Raw genomic sequence first — 20,537 nt, 5'->3', positions numbered from 1 at the left:
TATGTAATCCCAGGACGATGGTGTTTCACGGATGGATCTTGTAAAGATAAAGATACTTTTTCAGGTCAAGGATGGTACATCACCCTAGAGGGTTTTGATGGACTGTTAGGGGCAACGAATGTAAGGGCGAGTCTTTCACCTTTACACTCGGAAGTGGAAGAACTCATTTGGGCAATGGAATGTATGAAGAACTTACGGTAGTTTCGGGTTACGTTTGCGACAGATTGTTCTCAATTGGTGAAGATAATTTCGAAACCAGAAGAATGGCCAGCGTATGACAACTATCTGGAGGATACTAAGATCTTGAGAGCAAGCTTCTCAACTCAGAAATCGTTCATGTACCTCGGACGAAGAATTTAAGGGCGGATAGTCTAGCACGCAGTTCTAGAAAACGACCGTCTTTCGTCGTTCACATGGTTGCAGAGTTACAGGGATGGTTCGCAGAGTCAGTATGAGTCTTTTTGTGTTGATGTCAGAAAAAAAAAGTTTTAGATTATATGTTTTCAAATTCGAATTTTTTATAAATTTATTTTTTTGAAATGTTTTTTTTGAAATATTTTTTTTTAATTTTCTTTTTTGTAATTCGAAATACTTTTTGAAACTATTTTTCAATATTTTATTTTCAAATTTTTAATATTTATTTATTATTTATAATCTCAAATCTCCACCCCTTAACTCTAAATCCTAAGGTTTAGATTAGTTAACCTTGTGGATATACGTGTATATTTACTTTTTTAATGAAATATTTTGGTCATTTTGATCCTTACAGTCTATATTTGTGATAAAAAAAATTTAGTGGTATCCTAGGGTATTTCTCTAAATAAAAAAATCATATAATAAAACATATTATACTTTACATCGAAAACTGAAAATATTATCTAATTTTCAACAAAAACTATTCTTCAAAATTTTTATTATTAAAAAAGGAGGAAGTAGCAGAAGTACCTAAAACACCATCTAACGATGCACTAATGTAAAAACCTTTTTTGGTTTCAATAAATTTTACATTTTTTTATCAAGATTTTTTTACATTTTTTTGTTCAAAAATTTTACATTTAGTTAAAATATGAAAAGAAGAAGAAAAAGATGCAGAATTGAAGCAGGAGATTCCTTGTAAGCATTAATGTTGGTTGGATCATTGAAGTTGCCACCAAATCCATGGATATGCAGACCAATAGTCCCAAAAAAAAAAGAATTGAATAAGAAAATACTAACACCCCAAATGATGATAGTCTAAATTAGGCCATTATCGTTTTGTTTTGTTCAAGCTAGAGACCATTCGTTGGTATATGTTTTCATTCCGATTGAGAAGTTAACATGACAGTCACAAATTCTAATTGTTAATCTAGACTTTTCACATTATTATGTTTAGAAGAAAAAAATATTGCTCTTGATTTTGCCATCGATAACTACAGATAACGTGTAAAATATATCATCAACCTAAAAGAAAAAGAGACCGTGTGGTCTCAGTGTTAAGGTTTATTTATTTCCCCATGATACCTCGGATTAATTTTTGTCTTGTAGCAAGTACGAGATAATTTAAAACAGTAAAACAATACAAGAAAAAGTACATATGATGCGCAAGGACGTGGCCATAATCATGTTATTTTAATGCCAAGTAGAAGTTGCCAAGTTAGTGGTGATATAACGAAATCATCAGTCATAAAGCGCGCGTTCACACAACTCGATCACTTCATTCAATTGACGTCATTCAGTTTCTAGATTTTGTTTTTGCATTTAATACGAAACAATTGGTAAATAATCACAAAACTACAGTGGACACTGTAGCCAGACAAAAGGTCCACCAGGGCAATATAAAATCTGCCTCCGCCGCTGGGTGCCACTTAATCATAAACTTAAAATCATATGGGGCATTACAAAAGATTTTGCCACTTGATCATAAAAATTTCAAAAAATCAATGAAAATAAAAGGTTCTTCAATAATTCATATGGGCCAGCTCCCTTCCCTCCTCTCTACGTACCTCCACCACTGGGTGTCACTCAGTGGCGAAAACAGGTTATAGGGCGTGGAGACATGTGCACCCTCAATTATATTAAAATTTAAAATTTTGTATGTAAAACATCAAAAAATGGTAGCTTATATGGTAAAAATGGTAGCTTATATGGTAAAAAGTAGCTTGTGTATCTTCACTTTCCAAGGTTTAATCTTTTTCATATGCAATTTGGTTATTTCATCACCAGTGATGCACCCATCGTTTAGATTGTCTAGATTCGCCTCTGGTGCCACTAGCTACCACGAACCACTAATGGTGCTATGGCCACACAGTCGATAACCTAGAGCCGAGCACATTCTTGGTAATAAAGTAATGGTAAAGTGTGGTCTTCCGTATAATATGAATAAACCCAAAACATATGGTAGAATTCTATCTGTCACCTCAAACGGGGGTTCTTCGTGTTTGGGTTCTAAATATATGTGTTATGTATATATATATATATATATATATTTATGTATATATTATATATGTATAAATAATTGTTGGGTCCACAATTTTTGTGGAACTCCATAAGTAAAGATTCTTAAAAGAGGGTTTTAAAAATCTCTAAGAATCCTTATTTATGGATTTCACAATAATTGTGGACCCCACAATTATTTACACATATATAATATATATATTAAGAACTCCGATCGGAAGAACCCCATTGGAGATGTCTATGAGCACATTTATCGCGGAACCCAAAATGAGTTTCTGCATCAAATAAGGGTGTGGGCCCCATGTTTTTTGAAAAAACGATCCCCAAAGTTCCCAGTTACGGATCGCTCTTGGCATGTTTGTTACACTATTTTGCAGGCTCCACAACACATGGCGGCCCGCGGTTGGTTTCGTTTTAATTTTTTTTTTTTTAATCAGATAAAACCAAAAAAAAAAAAAAAAAATTTAGAAACCCTTACCCGATAATCATGCTCTAAGTTGTTGTCCTTTTATTATTTGAAACAGACGAAGAGATCAAGATCATGGTTAACAAAACTACAAAACCCAAATTATTCCCCAGTCCGTGTTTACGTCGCGTAATCTGATTATTTTTTGATTGACTAGATCTGATATTATTTATTTAGACTAGATCTGATATTATTTATTTATTGTTAATATATTAAACATTTTATCGACTTTTTCTTTTCAAATGGTATGTCTTTTCCTTTGGCTTCCTATATATTAATCAATTTCTCACATAGTTGATACTAAATATTGCTACCTCTTTCATAAATCAAAGCCACTTCATTTAGTTCCACTAACAAGCGGAAAACACGTAGATACTTGTCTCATAGCCAGCAAATTTGATCCATAGAGGTTTGTTTAGCTTTGTCTGACAATTTTGGGGAATTTCAAACTCTCTCTTGCTGTATCCGGGCAAAGAAAAATGGCGGAAAAAGGAGAAGGAGAGGAAACAATAGAAGGGCGAAAGGTAAGAGCTATGTGGGATTTAGAGCAGAAACTTGATCAGCCAATGGAGGAAGAAGCACATAAGCTCAAGAACATGCAGAAAGAAAAGGTAAATACTATACATAACTTATCATTTTTTCTTCTTGTAAAGTTCTTCTTGTCTATACTTAGGACATAAACATGAGTATTAGACTAAAACAAAATAATCAATGTTTATAGTTTTGAGTACTATCTGAATTCAATTAACTCAAAGAGAGATGAACAATTCACATGATCAAGGTTGAGAATTGAGAACTTTCTGGATCTTGTTTCTTTCTTCTGAGAATTCGCAAATCTCTTCTTTCAAGCTAGTTCTTATTTGGGTGTGACATGATAATAACGTAACTATATGTTTGGGGACTGTTATTCACTGATTAAGAGTTGCTATTTTGATGTTATATAGCCTTCAACACTTGCAATTTTGATAAAATTCAAGAGAATATGTTATGTGTGTGTATTATACCTTCAATTTTTTCCCAGCAATTTATTCACGAAGCTCAATTGAGTTTCATTTTAGGGACTATACTATACAAAGATTTCCGAAAAATAAAGTATTTTGAATAATATAGGATTTAGTAAAATTCTTAAAATTAATCTTGATTGAATAACACAAAACTGTGTATGAAAATAGTAAACATGGTTTACAAAACACCAAATTTTAATCTTTAATTAAGAATACCAATCGGATAACAATTGATTCTGTATAAAATTCATGACTGAATAACATCCTTAGATTAAGATGTAAATTCTATTGGTAAAAGGGACAGTTGTGAGTACCGCCATCTGGGTTCGAATCCGGCCACTTTGGACACCTTAAATGGTAAGATTCCGCGGGCTTTGCGGTGATTATTCTTTGGGCCTAGAAAGTTTTTGGATCATACCACGGTTATAAAAAAAAGTCATAAATTCTATGAGACATCATTTCAGAAGCTAATTCAATCATATACATAAGTTTCAGAGATAAGAAGTTGAGTATTTTTTATCCACTTCATCTATTGTCTACAGGGTTTATCAACGTTGATGCTTCTGAGGTTGGCCTTCCAGAGTCTAGGGATAGTTTATGGCGACTTGGGGACATCTCCCTTGTACGTGTTTCACAATACATTCCCTGATGGAATAAATGACACCGAAGATGTAATTGGAGCACTTTCTTTAATCATTTACTCCCTCTTGCTTATCCCTCTCATCAAATATGTCTTCATTGTCTGCAAAGCTAACGACAACGGTCAAGGTAGGATCCCTCTCACTATATGTTCAAAGTAAGTAAAATCACTACAGATTTAGCTGCTCCTGAATTAATGAAATGTACGTGCAGGTGGGACTCTAGCTATTTACTCGTTGCTATGCAGAAATGGTAAACTGAAACTAATCCCGGACCAGCAACGTAGCGACCAGGAGCTCACGACATATGGACGTACTTTCTTGCCTGAGGGGTCTATGGCTGCGAAAACCATGAACTGGTTGGAGAAGAAAGAATCTAGGAAGAGAGCGCTTCTGATAATTGTTCTTGTAGGGACTTGTATGACGATTGGTGATGGCATCTTTACCCCGGCTATCTCGGGTACGTAGGTCTCTCTTAGCTTACATTTCCTGGATTCATAGATGACAGGTTACTGAGTGTTAGTTCCTGCTTCAGTTCTTTCAGCTACTGGTGGGATCAAAGTTAACAATCCACAGATGAGTAGCGGTATATTCTAATGTTAGTCCATTTTTTTCGGTTTATTTTGTTTTTCATTTGTCTGTTAATCCTTTCCCAACTCTTTTCTTGTTCAGACACCGTTGTGATCGTCGCTGTTCTTATTTTGGTGGGTCTGTTCAGTATGCAGCAGTATGGTACGGACAAAGTTGCATGGCTCTTTGCACCTATTGTCTTTATTTGGCTTCTGTTTATTGGAGGCACCGGGTTATACAACATCTGCATATACGATACAAGCGTTTTAAAAGCCTTTTCGCCGACATATGTATACATGTACTTCAGACGGAGAGGGAGAGATGGTTGGGTTTCGCTTGGCGGAATTCTGCTCAGCATAACAGGTTACATGCTAAACATGCTTGTTCTTTGCCCCTAGCCTCTTTTTTCAACTGATTTTTAAATGCATCTTCTTTGTTGTTTCATCTTTTAAAAATGTAGGGACAGAGGCACTATACGACGACATTGCTTATTTCCCATTATTAGCTATACAGCTTGCCTTTACGCTTTTCGTGTTCCCTTGTCTTCTTTTAGCATATTGTGGCCAAGCTGCGTACCTTGTCAAAAACAAAGATAACTATGCAAATGCATTCTATGAATCTATCCCGGGTTTGTCATAAAACTTGTCTTACTGACTGGAGTCATAGTGCCTAATAATGCTGAACTTTTATCTCTTTTGCTTTGACTCCACAGATAGTATATATTGGCCAATGTTTATAGTTGCCACAGGAGCTGCGGTTGTTGGAAGCCAAGCTACAATATCAGGGACATATTCGATAATCAAGCAGGCTATGGCTCATGGGTGTTTTCCTCCTGTTAAAGTCGTTCATACTTCGAAGAAGTTTCTTGGTCAGATTTATAGCCCGGATATCAACTGGATACTCATGGTTGGTTGCATAGCCGTCACTGCTAGATTCAAGAATCAGAACCAAATAGGGAATGCATACGGTATGATGCTCATCTTAAACCATGTTGCTAACGTTAAGCTAGATGGCTTTCAACCTAAAACCAATTGTGTTAAGAGGAGTGACATATCTATCTTATATATTACTTGGGATTCATTCCAACTTCCGATGTGCGAGACTATGTCTCTAATAGATAAAACCTCTGACTGACTGTCTTGGTATCATGATGAAAATAGGGACGGCAGTCGCTGTTGTGATGCTTGTGACTACAGTACTCATGGTGCTTCTTATGCTACTCGTGTGGCGGTGCAACTGGTTTCTCATCCTCGTATTCACCGTGCTGTCCCTCATGGTTGAAGGCGCGTACTTCTCGGCAGTTCTTTTAAAGGTTAACCAAGGTGGTTGGCTTCCGCTAGTCATAGCAGCGGTCTTACTTGTTGTAATGCTGGTCTGGAATTACGTAAAAATCAAGAGATATGAGTTCCAAGTGCATAGCAAAGTTTCAATGAGCTGGATCATCGGCCTTGGCCCGAGCCTTGGGCTTGTCCGGGTGCCGGGGATAGGGATAGTCTACTCAGAGCTAGCGAGTGGCGTTCCTCACATCTTCTCTCATGTCATCACTAACCTCCCGGCGATTCATTCAGTTGTAGTCTTTGTCTGCGTCAAGTACCTCCCTGTCTATACTATCCCCGAAGAAGAGAGGTTTCTAGTGAAGAGAATCGGATCCAAAACATTCCGAATGTTTCGCTGTGTCGCCAGGTACTTTCATGGTTACTTTTGTGACTTATAATGCACTTAAGTAATTCTCAGCCGTTGAACAGGTATGGTTATAAGGATCTACAGAAGAAAGACGACGATTTCGAGAACAAGCTGTTTAACAACCTGTTCTCTTTCGTCCAAATGGAAAGAATGATGGAGCCAGTTTCGAACTCAAGCAACAGCAGCAGTGCTTCTATCTGCAGCCAGCCGCATCAGTCGAGAGAAGTATTGATCAACAATAACGACATGGACATGTTCTCTTCGATGGTGGACTACACGGTATCAACACTGGACACAATCATCCCCCTTGATATACCGAGCAATGCAGCTAGCTACTGCCCGGACAGAGCGGTGGGTGAGGAGGAGACAAACGAGCTGGAGTTTCTAAAGAGTGGTAGAGACTCAGGGGTTGTTCATATTCAAGGAAACACTGTCGTGAAAGCAAGAAGAAATTCATCGCTTCCTAAGAAGATTGCCATAAATTATGTTTATGCCTTTCTTAAAAAGATTTGTAGAGGGAACAACGTCATCTTCAATGTTCCTCACGAGTCCCTTTTAAACGTTGGACAAGTCTTTTATGTGTAGAATTTATCATGGTTTTAAGGGGCTAACGTCTCAGATTGGTTTGACAAATCGCAGTAAGCTGAATTGAATGTTTGTACACAGTTAAAGTTTGAACTATATGCAGGCCCGGGCTTGAACCAAAACATTTGATACAAACATATGGGGCCTACTATTTTTGTCAAAATTTTAGGGCCTATTTTTTTCAATGTTATTACTTATAAATATATCAATTTGACAATTTGTTATCTCACAGGAAAGATTAAATGGTTTGGCTATATTGTCCATTGAAAAGGATATGATCAAGAACTTGATTATGAAAGTTTGTTGGATAATTTTGCAAGAAAAAATGCAAGAATATCTATATTTAAGAACTGATAAGTTTTTTAGTTTTGAGGATATTGTAATTTTTTATTATAAACTTTAGTTTTTTATCGACATATTTTTTATATATTATCTAGAGCTTCAATTTTGTATTTTGTATTGGACCATGAATATCTCAGGACCGGCACTGACTATATGGTACCTATTATTAAGGATCAATCATATTGATGATTGATTTAGGATCTTCTATGTTTAAGGAAACCATATACTCTCGTCAATAAACCCTACTACAATGCCGTACTGCCGTGTATATAAGGCACTCTTGTATAACTCCATATCATACTCAATACTTTCTTACATTAACAACCCAAAATAAACCAGAAGTGCATAATGATCAATCTTGTTCGGCTACTATGATCTATACCGGTTTCAGTGTTTTTAGAGCAATCTATAACTATGAGTTGGCAAGTATTAGAACTAAAAGATAGTCTTCAATTTGAATGACTCCTATATTCAAACACTTCATAAAATTTATTTATAATTACCTCCAAACAAAGTGTTAATGAATAATAGAATAAAGTAAATATTCTGATTTATAAACAAATAACAAATCATAATATCACAATAACAAGAGTTATTTTATAATGACGTCAAAAATTATTTATCTTATATTATATAAAGCTCGTTTATTCAAAATTGCTGATTAACATGATCGTGACATATGTCAATAAAAATTTTAAGATTATGACATGTCAAAAAAATATGATACCATTTTTTTATGTTAGCATGATCGTGGCATCATACTTGATGGATGTGGTATAAAACTTTACTGACACTATCATTTGATCGTCCTATGCCTGGTGAAATTTTCTAGTCATTAGATACTTCTTAGTATGTTTTCTATTTTCACATCTTTCTACATTTCTACTCTTTAGCATGTCATTTTCACAATAACTCTTTAAGATCAAGAGGAAAGAAAGAAAGATCTCTATATATCTTTCCCTCTACAGACAGAAATATACCCAAAATAATGATTTTTGAAATGGAAAGAAACAGATTCCTCTGCTGTACATTATTATTGCTCGTCTCAGTCTCCGTTATTGTTCCTTCTCTCAGTGTTCAATTTGAGAAAATGGACACAAGTATTCAGTACAATGTGGTGTCAGTTTTCACCACTTGTTGTTGTCAATGCATAGTAGATGGAGCTGGATGTTGCTGTGGTAATGGTGGAACCGGATAAGACGGTACAGCATAAGGAGCAACTCCAAGATGATGATGAGTTCCCATTGGAGGTGGAAGCATCACAGGTGTTCCCACAGCTGAACCCATATGATCAGGCGGTGCGATGATGGGCTGTCCCACGGGTGCACCACCATATATCCCTAATCCAGCCATTGTGTGATGTTGTGGCTGAGGCTGAGGCGGAGGCTGAGGCTGAGCTAGTCTATGCTTGACCACTTGTTGTTGTTGTTGTTGTCCTGTAACTGCAGGAGCTTGATTGTTCACAGAAGTGATGTCGTGAATGCTAGACCTTCTTCGATCTCGGTTCATTGAGTTGAGCCGGATGAAGTATTTTTGAGCATGACTTGCTACTTGAGTTGGTGTTCTTGTGATCACATAGTTCCTTGAGATGCTTCTCCAATCTCCTTTCCCAAATTTTTCCAAACCCAAAAGAAATAACCTTCAACAACAAAAACAAAAACAAAAACAGAGCATTTGAATAAAGGCAACATCTTTATTTCGCTTTTATAAAAGAATTGAGGAGGAAGAAGAAGAAACCGATGCTCTTCTTGTGTCCATGGGATCCCTTTCTTCCTCTCTTGTTCAAGTTTGGAATTACTTCTTCCGCCGCCATTGGAGCTACTTATCCCGGAGACTCCATGGTTTGGTTTCTTCTCCGTTGATCCGCCTCCGCCGGAGGAATGGCAGTCTCTGTTCGCCGGAGAAGTTGCTGCTGCTTCCTCGCCTGTTCTTTGATACCGAGGCAATGGGACTTGTCCACTCTCGATTGCCTTGACATCTTCTAAAAGCATTTGGTAATGATTCTTGACTTCTTGTAATGATTTGGTTGGAACCATTGACGCCATTTTCATCCATTGATCCTCTGTTATCTCCTCTTCTACGCAATGCATAGCAATTGCGTTCTCGAATGATTTCTCTTCTTCTATGCTCCATGTCACTGCCACACTCTCCATTAGATTCTGCTTCAATCTCTTTACTCTCTCACTCTCTCTGTTTTTTTTTTTTCTCTCTTCTTTGGGTTAATCGTGTGGTGGGCATAATATTGTTTGCGAAACGTATGTGAATGGGTCAGATTCTTTGCTTTTTGGAGTTTTGTGAAATTCTTTTGTGTTTAAATTTTGTAGAAGTGCACCATAGTAGTGGAGATTATGTATATGCGCAGGATAAAAGTGGGCATATGCGCAGGATAAGAGCGTTTTTTTCTTTTTTTTGACTGAATTTGGTGCCAAGGGATAAGAGGGTTGATGGGGACATTAACTTATTCACAAGTATCAATCAGTTGGGTTCGTTTTCTATTGTGTCACTCATAAGTAAAGAGTATGCACAAGATAAGATTCTTGTAGTTGACGACTACTCTCATTCTCTCTTTTGAAATGATCCTCACTCTATAGAGATTTGGTCATTTCGGTTGATGCTTCTCTTTTTGGTTCAGACCGGTTTCATGCTTCTAACACTAAACAAAGAATGGTGTTTTTTTTTTTGTTTTGTCAGCAACTTTACGGATTCATATTGACTCTGTGAACCACACTGGGAGATCTTGATCCATGTGAACTACAAAAGACGTTTCCTTCCTAGCGATGCGTGCTAAGCTATCCGCCTTCTTGTTATGCGTTCTTGGTACATAGATAATCTCTGCTCGGAAAAAACTCTCTTTCAGGTTGTTTATATCTTCCAAATAAATTGCAAATGCTAGACATTCTTCTGGTTCTGAAACCACCTTCACCAATTCAAAACAATCCATTTTAAACGTAACCTGAAATTGTCGTAAGTTTCTCATGCATTCCATTGCCCATAGTAACGCTTACATCTCTGCATGAAGAGGAGAGAGGGAAGCCCGGACATTCCTTGCCCCCATCAGGCCCTCAAATCCTTCTAAAGTACTATACCATCTTTGACCTGAAAAAATATCGTTTTCTTTCCAGGAAACCATCCGTGAAACACCATCTTCCGGGAATTAACGAAAGAATCGTAGCCTCTACCTGTGGAATCCTCTTATGTTCATTCAAAATTTGTGCCTCAACCCAGAGTGTAGATTCCGTTTCTGCCAGTTTAAGGGTATCCCTAGGATCCACATCCAGATTACTAAAGACTTTATTATTTCTTCATTTCCAGATGTACCATAGTATCCATGCAAACAGATGGTCCTCCATCTGTGGAACAACTCTCCAAAAGAGGTGATCCATGTTCACGAAGAGAGAACTTGTTGGGAACATAGCTGGATTTTTTGGAATCTTTGAAAGAGTCCACACCTGAAGTGCATGAGGACATTCAAAAAATACATGGTTGATCGATTCCTCATCAGCTCCACATCTTGCGCAAAAGGTATCTCTGTGTATCCCTCGCGCTTGCAAATTCTTCTTAACTGCTATGCACGCTGTCACCAATTGCCATAGAAAATGTTTAATTTTCGGTGGACACCGTATTTTCCAACAATATGCCTTCGAATATCAAATGTGGGCCCAAACACTAATGGTGGTTTTTCCTTATTTGGGTATATCCTTTCAACCTAATATCCATATTTAACCGTATATTTTCCATTGTTTGTGAAATGCCATCCTTCTTTATATGTCATCCGAGTTCTACTCATTGGTATACTTTCTATCAATTTCACATCATGTGGGTCCACCAAAGCCCGAAGCGCCTGTGAATTCCATATTCGCTAATGATGATCAATAAGGGAATCCACTGTAAGGTCAACTGTGAGGTATGAATAGAAATTGTGTTGGTTTTTATTAGTTGGTCTCGTGAGAGTGGTTGGGAGCCATCGATCGTTCTATACAGATATAGAAGAACCTGATCTCATCCTTTTGATTAGTTCTTTGCTTACCAGGATCTAGCAGATACGATACTCTGCCAGCCATATGACGGAGAATATGAACGAATCGGACACAGGGGTGATGCATTCCTGTAATACCGACCTTTGAAAACTCGAGAAAATAAAGTATTTGGCTTCTCTATCAACCGCCATAATTGTTTACCAAGCATCGCTGTATTGAAATCAATGATATCTTTAAACCCTAAACCTCCATCGTCCTTACTAATACATACTTTATCCCATGATTTCCAATGCATTCCTCTTGTAATACCTCCAGGACTTCACCAAAATTGTGCTACCGCACTCGTCATTTTTTTTGTAGTAGCCTTGGGTAAACGATAGCAAGACATCACATGATTTGACAAAGCCGTAATCACTGATTTGATGACATGATCACTTCCTTTCCTCCCTTCGTAAAGAACTTAAAAGTCCAGTCATTTACCCTATTATTTAGACGATCATGTACAAAGACAAAAACTTGTATCTTAGAACCCCCAAGACTTTCTGGCAGGCCTAGATAAGTTCTCATTCCTCCCAAATTCTGTATGCCCAAAATATCTCTTAACTCTTGTCTGACAGATTCTTCGATCTTGTGTCCAAATTGAATTGAAGACTTATCAAAGTTTATTAGTTGACCTGAAACTATCTCATATTCCTTTAAAATCCTGAAAATGGTGTGACACTCTTCCTTTTGAGCTTTACAAAAGAAAAGACTATCGTCCGAAAAAAAACAAATGTGATATTGAAGGACATGCTCTGGCCACCTTTATTCCTGTTAATTGTTTCTCCCTCTCCGTCTTCTTAATATTTGCAATCAAAGCCTCAATACACAGAATAAATAAATAGGAAGATAAAGGATCTCCTTGACGTAAACGCCTTTGTGGCACAATGAGGCCCTGAGGTTGGTCATTTAATAGGACCCGATATTGAACCGATGATATACACTCCATCATTAGTTTAATCCAATGATCATGAAACCCCATTTTCTAAGTAATGCCTTAATAAACTCACATTCTACCATATCATAGGCCTTACTCATATCTGTTTTGACTGCCATATAATTTCATTTACACGCCTCATTAGTCCGTAATCCATAAAACATTTCCTGTGCTATAAGAATATTATCAGAAATCAGCCGTCTTGCCACAAATGTCAATTGAGTTTCTGATACGAGAGAGGGTAGCAATAACTTCAGACAGTGACACAAAACCTTCGAGATAATTTTATACCCTACATTACATAGACTGATAGGTCGCAACTCCGTTATCCTTTTAGGCCTCTCTGTCTTTAGAATCATACATATATTAGTAATATTTAACCTTGAATCCATTTCTCCAGAAACCAAAAAATATTCACCATCTCCACCAATTCACTCTTAATAATATGCCATGAATGTTGAATAAAGAGAGCTGTCATGCCATCCGGTCTTGGCGCCTTCTCTGGATGCATCATAAACAGATCCTCTCTGACCTCATCCTCTGTCGCTATCCTTAATAATCGTTGATTCATCTGTGGAGTTATGCCCGGTGTTACCTCTGAGAGAAAATCGTCAAACTCCGATGGAGAAGTTGCAATAAATAATTCTGCAAAATAGTCTACCGCAACTTTCTTTACTCCATTATCCTCTGTAATCTAATTTCCTTAACATCATGTAGCCCTACGATCCTATTACGGACCCTTCGCTGCTTAGTTAAAGCGTGATAGAATTTTGTATTGAGGTCTCCAGATGAATACCACATATTTCTACTTTTCTGATGTCAGTAGTCCTCCTCGTCCTTATATGCCTCTTGCTACTTCCTAGACACCTCTAAAATATCCTCATGAGACCTAGTATCATCTGTTTGTACCTTTTCGAGAGCTTTCTGTAAGTTTGATATCTTTTCTTTCTCATAAGGTGGATTATTTTTCCTCCATTTTGCTATCTCGTGGCGACAATTACTAATTTTTGCCACTATACCAGTTCCGGTTCTTTCACTATAATCTGACCATCCCATTGTAATTGATTCCATAAGGCCTTCTTGTCCAACTCATCTCTTATCAAATCTAAACTGCCATTTTCTCCGAGGAACTTTATCTTCTAAGTAAGCCACCACTGGGCGGTGATCCGATGGCACCATCCTTAAATGTTCTGTATAAGAACAGGGGAATAGAGTGTGTCACTCCTCATTTGCTAATGCATGATCTAAAAGACATCTAACCATTACTGCTCATTTGCCTTTGCCCCTTCTTCCTTGCCGTGACAACTTATTTCCCTCGACAGGAAACTCCAGTAATCCACAATTCCTTATCATATTATTTAATGAGGCCGCACTTCTCAAAGCTCCACCCTATTTTTTATGATTTCATGTGATCTCATTTAAATCACCAATAATAAATCAAGGTTCGGATTGCGAAATTCAATATCTAGTTAAGCGTTCCCACACTTGTTCTCGTAGGTCTTGAACTAGATCTTCATACACAAACGTCATATATACCGTTTTCCCAAGAGCCACTGCTTCAACATCTATCATTCGATTACTTGAATATAAAACATTAACCTGATACTCATTATTTTAGTAAAGTGCTATTCCACCACTCCGTCCCACTGGATTCACTGTGACCAGATTATCAAATCCAAAATGAGATTGAAATTCCTGAACAAACTCAAACTCTTTCTTTGTCTCCAAAAAAAAAAAAAATCCGGCTTATGTTTATGCCATATCTCCCTTAAATAAAGTATAGTCCACTTACTTTCCATTCCTCGGCAATTCCAACTTAGTGCTCTCATTTAAAAAATATATATATAGAAAGGCTCCCTTGAGCTGTCTAAATTGGGTGTAATGATACCCTGAATTCTCTAACCCCCATATTATATAGGCTCTCCGCCATGTTAATGCCATCAAGCTTATTAACTTTACTAACTCCCAGTCCCATAATAAATTTCCTTGAAACCTCCAAAGAAAAAACTTGTGTCCCGTGATGAAATAAAATATTAGAATGGTCTCTATCCAACAAAAAGTTCCTAATCTCCAACCGTCCCTTGTGATTCGTTATTCTCCCAAATACCATATAAGATCCCATGGAAAAACCTCGGGCTTCCTCCTTGATACCTATATTATGGAAAAATAATATCTGTATAAAATTATAATTTAAGTAAATTATAAGCCTCCTGTTCCGTATCATGAGAAAGAAAATATAATCCCAATTCGTAAAGTCCATTAAAATTGATCATTTATAGCATCTGGTAAACTCTAAAACATAAGGCCATGATCTAATAAATCCCATAATAAGTTCTTTATAAAAGTATTCCATCTATAACTAAACCATATGTCCAAATACACGCTTTTTAGCTCCATATCCAAGTCCAAAAAGTGATCTATGTCCAATTACCCGCTGATGAACTCCATATCCAAATCCAACTAATGAGCTATGTGGCTGTCTTCGGTTTGATGAGACAAAAGACCACATCTGCAAGCCCCTTCCGTAATCCGTTTTCGAATTCCAAAAGACCAAAGAATCATCCAAAGACCAATATCTCTCCCTCCACCTAAATATATACCAATACAGTACCAAGTCTTTCACAGTCCATATCAACCATATCCAAAGAGAGATAAAAAACGAATAAAAAGCACTAAATTTATTCCAAAATAAGACCAGAACCAGATGAACTAGAAATACATAAAACAACTGGCCAACACAATGCCTCAAGACCCCAAACCCCAATAACAAAGAATGGTGTTTGCTTATGTATTTTAATGTATTTTATGATCAGGGTTTTTCATTTAAACGTATTTCATTTAATTAATTGACTTGAAAACATATTTAATACTAGGTACATACTAATAAAGAATGATGCGATAATGAACAATCCACAACCACAATAGCATTAAATAAAAATAATATGTAAGTTTTATTTAGTTTGCCTCGGCACATCCTCAGTACATCCTCAGCACATCCTTTAGCTTCCAACCTTAAAACTTGAATCTAAGCTTCAAAATCTTCCGCTGCTTCCTTAGTATCGCTATAATGGACTCTTGGCATAAGAAAAGGTTCAAGGCTTGAATTAACGTCCCAAATCGTTTGAAATACAACTATCTTCTACTTCAAGGTTGGTTTACACGGTCAAATACTAATTTTATTATTAGATATAAGTATTTGTATAGTTTTTGTTTTGTTTGCGTTTGTCATTTATGTTTATATTTTTCAACATGTGTTTTATGATATACTAGGGTAAACTCTCCCTATGGACGGGCGATTAAATAAATAATAATACAAATTTATTTTAAATTTTAAATTTACTTTTAACTAAAAATACCATTAATATTTTTAATTTTCTATGTATTTTAAAATTATTATAGATATTATAAACTTGTCTAATTATAATAAAATTTGAAAAATATAGTTATTTAACTTCTCTCAATGTTTGTTTTAGTTTAACTATTCTTCATTGACAATGCACAAAAAACTTCCATTTTTTGTTTATTTTTCCATAATGCTCATCAATCTTTTGTCTGAGAATATTGACTTTTCTTTATTGATGCATTTGAATGTTACCAGCCATATATAAAAAAATGCTTAAGGATTATCAACCCTTAAGAGCTAAACTCTACTGATTATAATTATACTTCTCGTCTTGATCGTGAGATGTTTATAGAAGGAATCTGATCACTGTCTTCTCTACCAGAAGCATCGTAGCCATCACTTGTTAGACCTTGACAATGGCATAATCATATAAACTAATGGTTATGTTGAGGAAGCATCATGTTGTTGGATGCGATCGGAAGTTGAGCCAACGATTATATGCATAAGAAACATTGAGCAAATCAAGAGCAGTCTATATGACGATACCATAGATTATTTGCTTTAAGATTATTTTGACCTTAACAGCGTTGGTGAGAAGGTGGAAGTGGAGTAGAATTGAATAGCTCGAAATTATGTTTTGTTGTCTCTGTTCCGCCTTGGCATATCTGCATGTCTCATTTTATTCATCTTGTTCAATATCCATGCCAGTAAATGAAGCCATGCAGAGACCGTAAATCTGAAACATGTCAAACCCAAAGATTAAGAGAGATGAGATTTACATTTACAATATATTACTACGAAATATGGAAAAAAATACAAAAATACAAACCAGCTTTTCTGCCAAATGCATTCTTATAGTCTTGAGTCAAGATTCTTGATGTCTACAATTTATGGAATAACAAACTCCACTCGACAGAATAATCGAAAATGGAATTGAAATAATATCCGTAAGAGTTTAAATAAAGATTTGCATTAAAAAAGTTTGAAACTTTTGAGATCATACGCCGGATTTTGTTTCGAATTTGTATTGCTATGAGGAACTGTGAAGTTGATGATCTAGCGATGATTATTTACCTTTATATAGGTGGAGTTCTACAGCCTAGGAGAGAGATAAAGATAACTTAATGAGATATAGTGGGTCAAAGATTTAAGAACTTGTTAATGGCAGTGGCGGACCCAGGAATTATTTTTTGGGGTGTCAAAATTTGGATTTAAAAAAATTAGGTGTCAGGGTGGTATCGAACTCGGGTTTATGGGGGGTCAAGATATGAGTTTTACCATAAATGCTACAGATCTTTCACATGACACCCCATTGCCCTTAGTGGGTCCGCCACTGGTTAATGGTGTGAAATCAATGCTTGTTGTAATGTCTCTAAGGGGAGAAATCGTAAAGGAAAAGACACCAACAAAGAGCTACACAATGATTCTTCAGAAATACTCGTCTGACACAACCTCTCAGAACATCCATTGTTGGCGAACCTAAGGAGAGCTTCAAGGAAACTATGAACCCTAAAAAAAAGAGGCGATGACTCGTGAGGAAGATAGTCTCGATTAACAGAGCAAGCTTTAAAGGGCCAACGTTTTGTTGCCAGCCTAATATATGCAAAACGGATAAGCCAAACTATAAATGAAGGTTTTTCAAAAGATGGAGGACACGTGTCGCACTGTGAGTTAACTATTTGATGATGTGTCATCCTAAGAAGAGAGACAATGTGTACTTTATAATAATAGACTAGGTTAAGATCCGCGCCTTGCGCGAGATCAACATTATATATATAAATTATTTTATGTATTAAATATTTTTACATATTATGAAATAATAAATATATATTAAATAATTAAAAGTCAGTAACTATTAAATATATAATTAAATTGGTGCGAACATATAAATCAATTTTATTAATCCAAATTATTTTTTTATTTGATAGGATATATTATTAAATTTAAATGATACTAACATAGATAATATATTTTAGTATATTTTTAATATTAATGTCTATTAAGTGATGATTTCTACTCATATATTTTTTTGATCATTTGTATCTTTTATAGAAAAAAATTTAAATTACTCATAACAAAATTTTCATTGTGGGATTAATATTTTTATTAATTTATGATTTAAAAAAAAAATAAGTTGTCAATGATTGTTCAAAAATTTTATCAAAAAAAATTGTTCAAAGTCAATTTTGAAATTAAAATATTGTATTTTATATGTTTTATAGTTTAATTTAAAACTATATATATATTAATCTTAATAATTAATTAAATTAGACTTTTTACTTATATAATTTTTGTAATCATTTGTATTTTTTCATAACAAAAATTTTAAACCATGGATCATAAAATTTGATTGTGAGACTTTTAACAGTTTTAGTAATTTATAGTCGTTTGTAAAAATTCAAAATATAACATATTCATAAAAATCTAAATTTTTATTATATGGTTATTGTGGTTGTTTAATTTATTTAATAGTTTAAAATTAAACAAATATGATAGAAGATACACTATTTTTTATCAAATCTTTATTATTCAAAATCATTAATTGCCATATATACTTTAGCTACATTAGGCAATTCCGTAAATTTTATTTAAGAAAATAATAAAGTACATTAATGATGAATTTATTGTTAGTTTAATAAAAAGCTTATTATATAATTAGATGAACCAACATATTTTTCTAATGATTCTAAGAATCATTTTAGTGATGACATGTGGATACAAAAAGAAGTTGTAATGCTTTTTAAATGATATATAAATAATATATAGGGGATAGATAGATAGATTGATTGACTGATAGATAGATGTAAATTTTAGTTTTATTTTCATTATAGAATAAATGTTTTGGGCCTTTACTGGACACGACACGCTAATTGAGTTTTTAAGTTGATGCCTTCTATAGGCCCCATATGTATCCACCTCTAATCAATATTGTACCGAAGATAAATTATATAGCTGAATGTATCACTGGTTTACAGCTGGGGAATGAATCACGTTTAACGTAATGTACGGCACAAGAACTGTAGGCGCTTTGTTTCTTGTAGGTTTCAAATTTCAATAAATGTCAATTATGAAAATAATTAAGTAAACAAATATGTAATTTAATATGAGAAGAGGCCTAAAGATTGGGAATATGAGATATGTTAAGAGTAAATTCTAAGAAAATGTCCGTTTTAATGCAACATTTGCGTATTTTCATACTCATGCATGTGTACTATATTTATGCCACCAAATCTTACTTACAATGTTGAGTGCATATTATGTAAACATTGAAAAGAATCAAATATTTAGAAAGACTTATTCTTGAATTCACCGCTACGGTGAACCTCTAGGGTTTAGGGTTTAGGATTTAGAGTTTTAGTGTTTTTTATTTAGAGTTTAGTATTTATCCAAGGGTTTACGGTTTACCCAAGGGTTTAGGGTTTGTCCAATGGTTTAGGATTTACCCAAGGGTTTAGGGATTAGGATTTAGGGTTTAGTGTTTTTCTGTCGACGTTAAAAATATATTTTTAAAAAAAAAAATTTCTGTAACTACCATCTTTTTTTTACCTTTTTATTTAAAAAACATAATATAATTTGACAATATTTTGTTTCCTTTTTTTAAAAGATATCGAATTTGAATTAATGAAATCCTATTGATTGGTGGATCTAGAGGTTCACACTAGGGGGTGTACCCAAGAATAACTCATTTAGAAAGGGTTACTACATGGACTATAAGAAAAAAACAAACAAAAATGAATTCATGGAAAGAGGCCATTACTTTCTTTGGAAATTAGGCAGAAAGTATATTATGGATACTAGGTAATAATCCGCGCCTTGCGCAGAATGTGATTATTAGTTTCATTTTTTTAATAAAGAGACATTAATCTGTTTAATCTGGATATCGGTTCGGTTTTAGGTTTTTTTTGTTTTGTTTTTAATCTCATAAAATATAACTATCATTTTAAATCAATATTTATTTAGTTTGGTCGGTTAAAATGTTTGATGTTTTTGGTTTTTTTCCTGTGATAATCAAAAATTACTATTATTTGTTTGTTTTCATGTTATGAATCTTAGATAGTCGTGATGTCGAACCAATGGTTTGATACTATGGGGGTGATTTGTTGAGGCTGTAGGAGCTTTGCACAACCTTTTTAATTTCTACATCCATTTTTTAAAGAGTCATGCTATTATTTTAAAAACTGAATCTAAAGCCAAAACATTATAAAAGGAAATATGTTAGCTTTAGAAAGCACTTTGTCTAGAGATCTTATACAGTGCTTTGAAAAATTTCTACAGCAAAATAAATTAAAGCTAAAGCTAAAATTCTAGAACCTAAATCTTAGAGCAAAAAAACAGAAAGCCACAACCTCTACCAATCACCCCCTATAGTTTCTAAACGGATAATAATTCAAAAAAAAAATTATTAAGACAAATCATTTTAGTACAATTTGGTCGATAATAAAAGAAGCATTAAGAAAAAAAATATTTTAACTTCAAAAAAAATTAGATATTTCAGTTGTGGTAAATACTTACTTATAAGG

General features: G+C 34.9%; 2 protein-coding genes across 2 annotated transcripts; one reads left to right on the top strand and one right to left on the bottom strand.

Annotated features, from left to right (window-relative positions):
- The first annotated feature begins 3,155 nt into the window (after positions 1 to 3,155).
- LOC106319908 (potassium transporter 9-like) lies at positions 3,156 to 7,472 on the top strand. Its single transcript, XM_013758304.1, has 9 exons — positions 3,156 to 3,510; positions 4,446 to 4,671; positions 4,756 to 5,001; positions 5,077 to 5,127; positions 5,214 to 5,474; positions 5,572 to 5,739; positions 5,824 to 6,078; positions 6,272 to 6,794; positions 6,857 to 7,472. Exons 1-9 carry the CDS (start codon positions 3,379 to 3,381, stop codon positions 7,377 to 7,379), a joined length of 2,385 nt encoding a protein of 794 aa, XP_013613758.1. The 5' UTR covers positions 3,156 to 3,378; the 3' UTR covers positions 7,380 to 7,472.
- A 1,179-nt stretch (positions 7,473 to 8,651) lies between these two features.
- On the bottom strand, positions 8,652 to 9,989 carry LOC106319900 (transcription factor DIVARICATA-like). Its single transcript, XM_013758297.1, has 2 exons — positions 9,459 to 9,989; positions 8,652 to 9,360 (listed from the first exon to the last, which is right to left on the bottom strand). The coding sequence occupies exons 1-2, from the start codon at positions 9,872 to 9,874 to the stop codon at positions 8,865 to 8,867; spliced, it is 912 nt and encodes a 303-aa protein (XP_013613751.1). The 5' UTR covers positions 9,875 to 9,989; the 3' UTR covers positions 8,652 to 8,864.
- Between the last annotated feature and the right edge of the window lie 10,548 nt (positions 9,990 to 20,537).

The sequence above is a fragment of the Brassica oleracea genome, unplaced genomic scaffold, assembly GCF_000695525.1.
Source record: "Brassica oleracea var. oleracea cultivar TO1000 unplaced genomic scaffold, BOL UnpScaffold00685, whole genome shotgun sequence".
Taxonomy (NCBI): Eukaryota; Viridiplantae; Streptophyta; class Magnoliopsida; order Brassicales; family Brassicaceae; genus Brassica; species Brassica oleracea.
The sequence above is the reverse complement of the archived record's forward strand: the minus strand, read 5'-3'. Positions and strand labels throughout refer to the sequence as shown.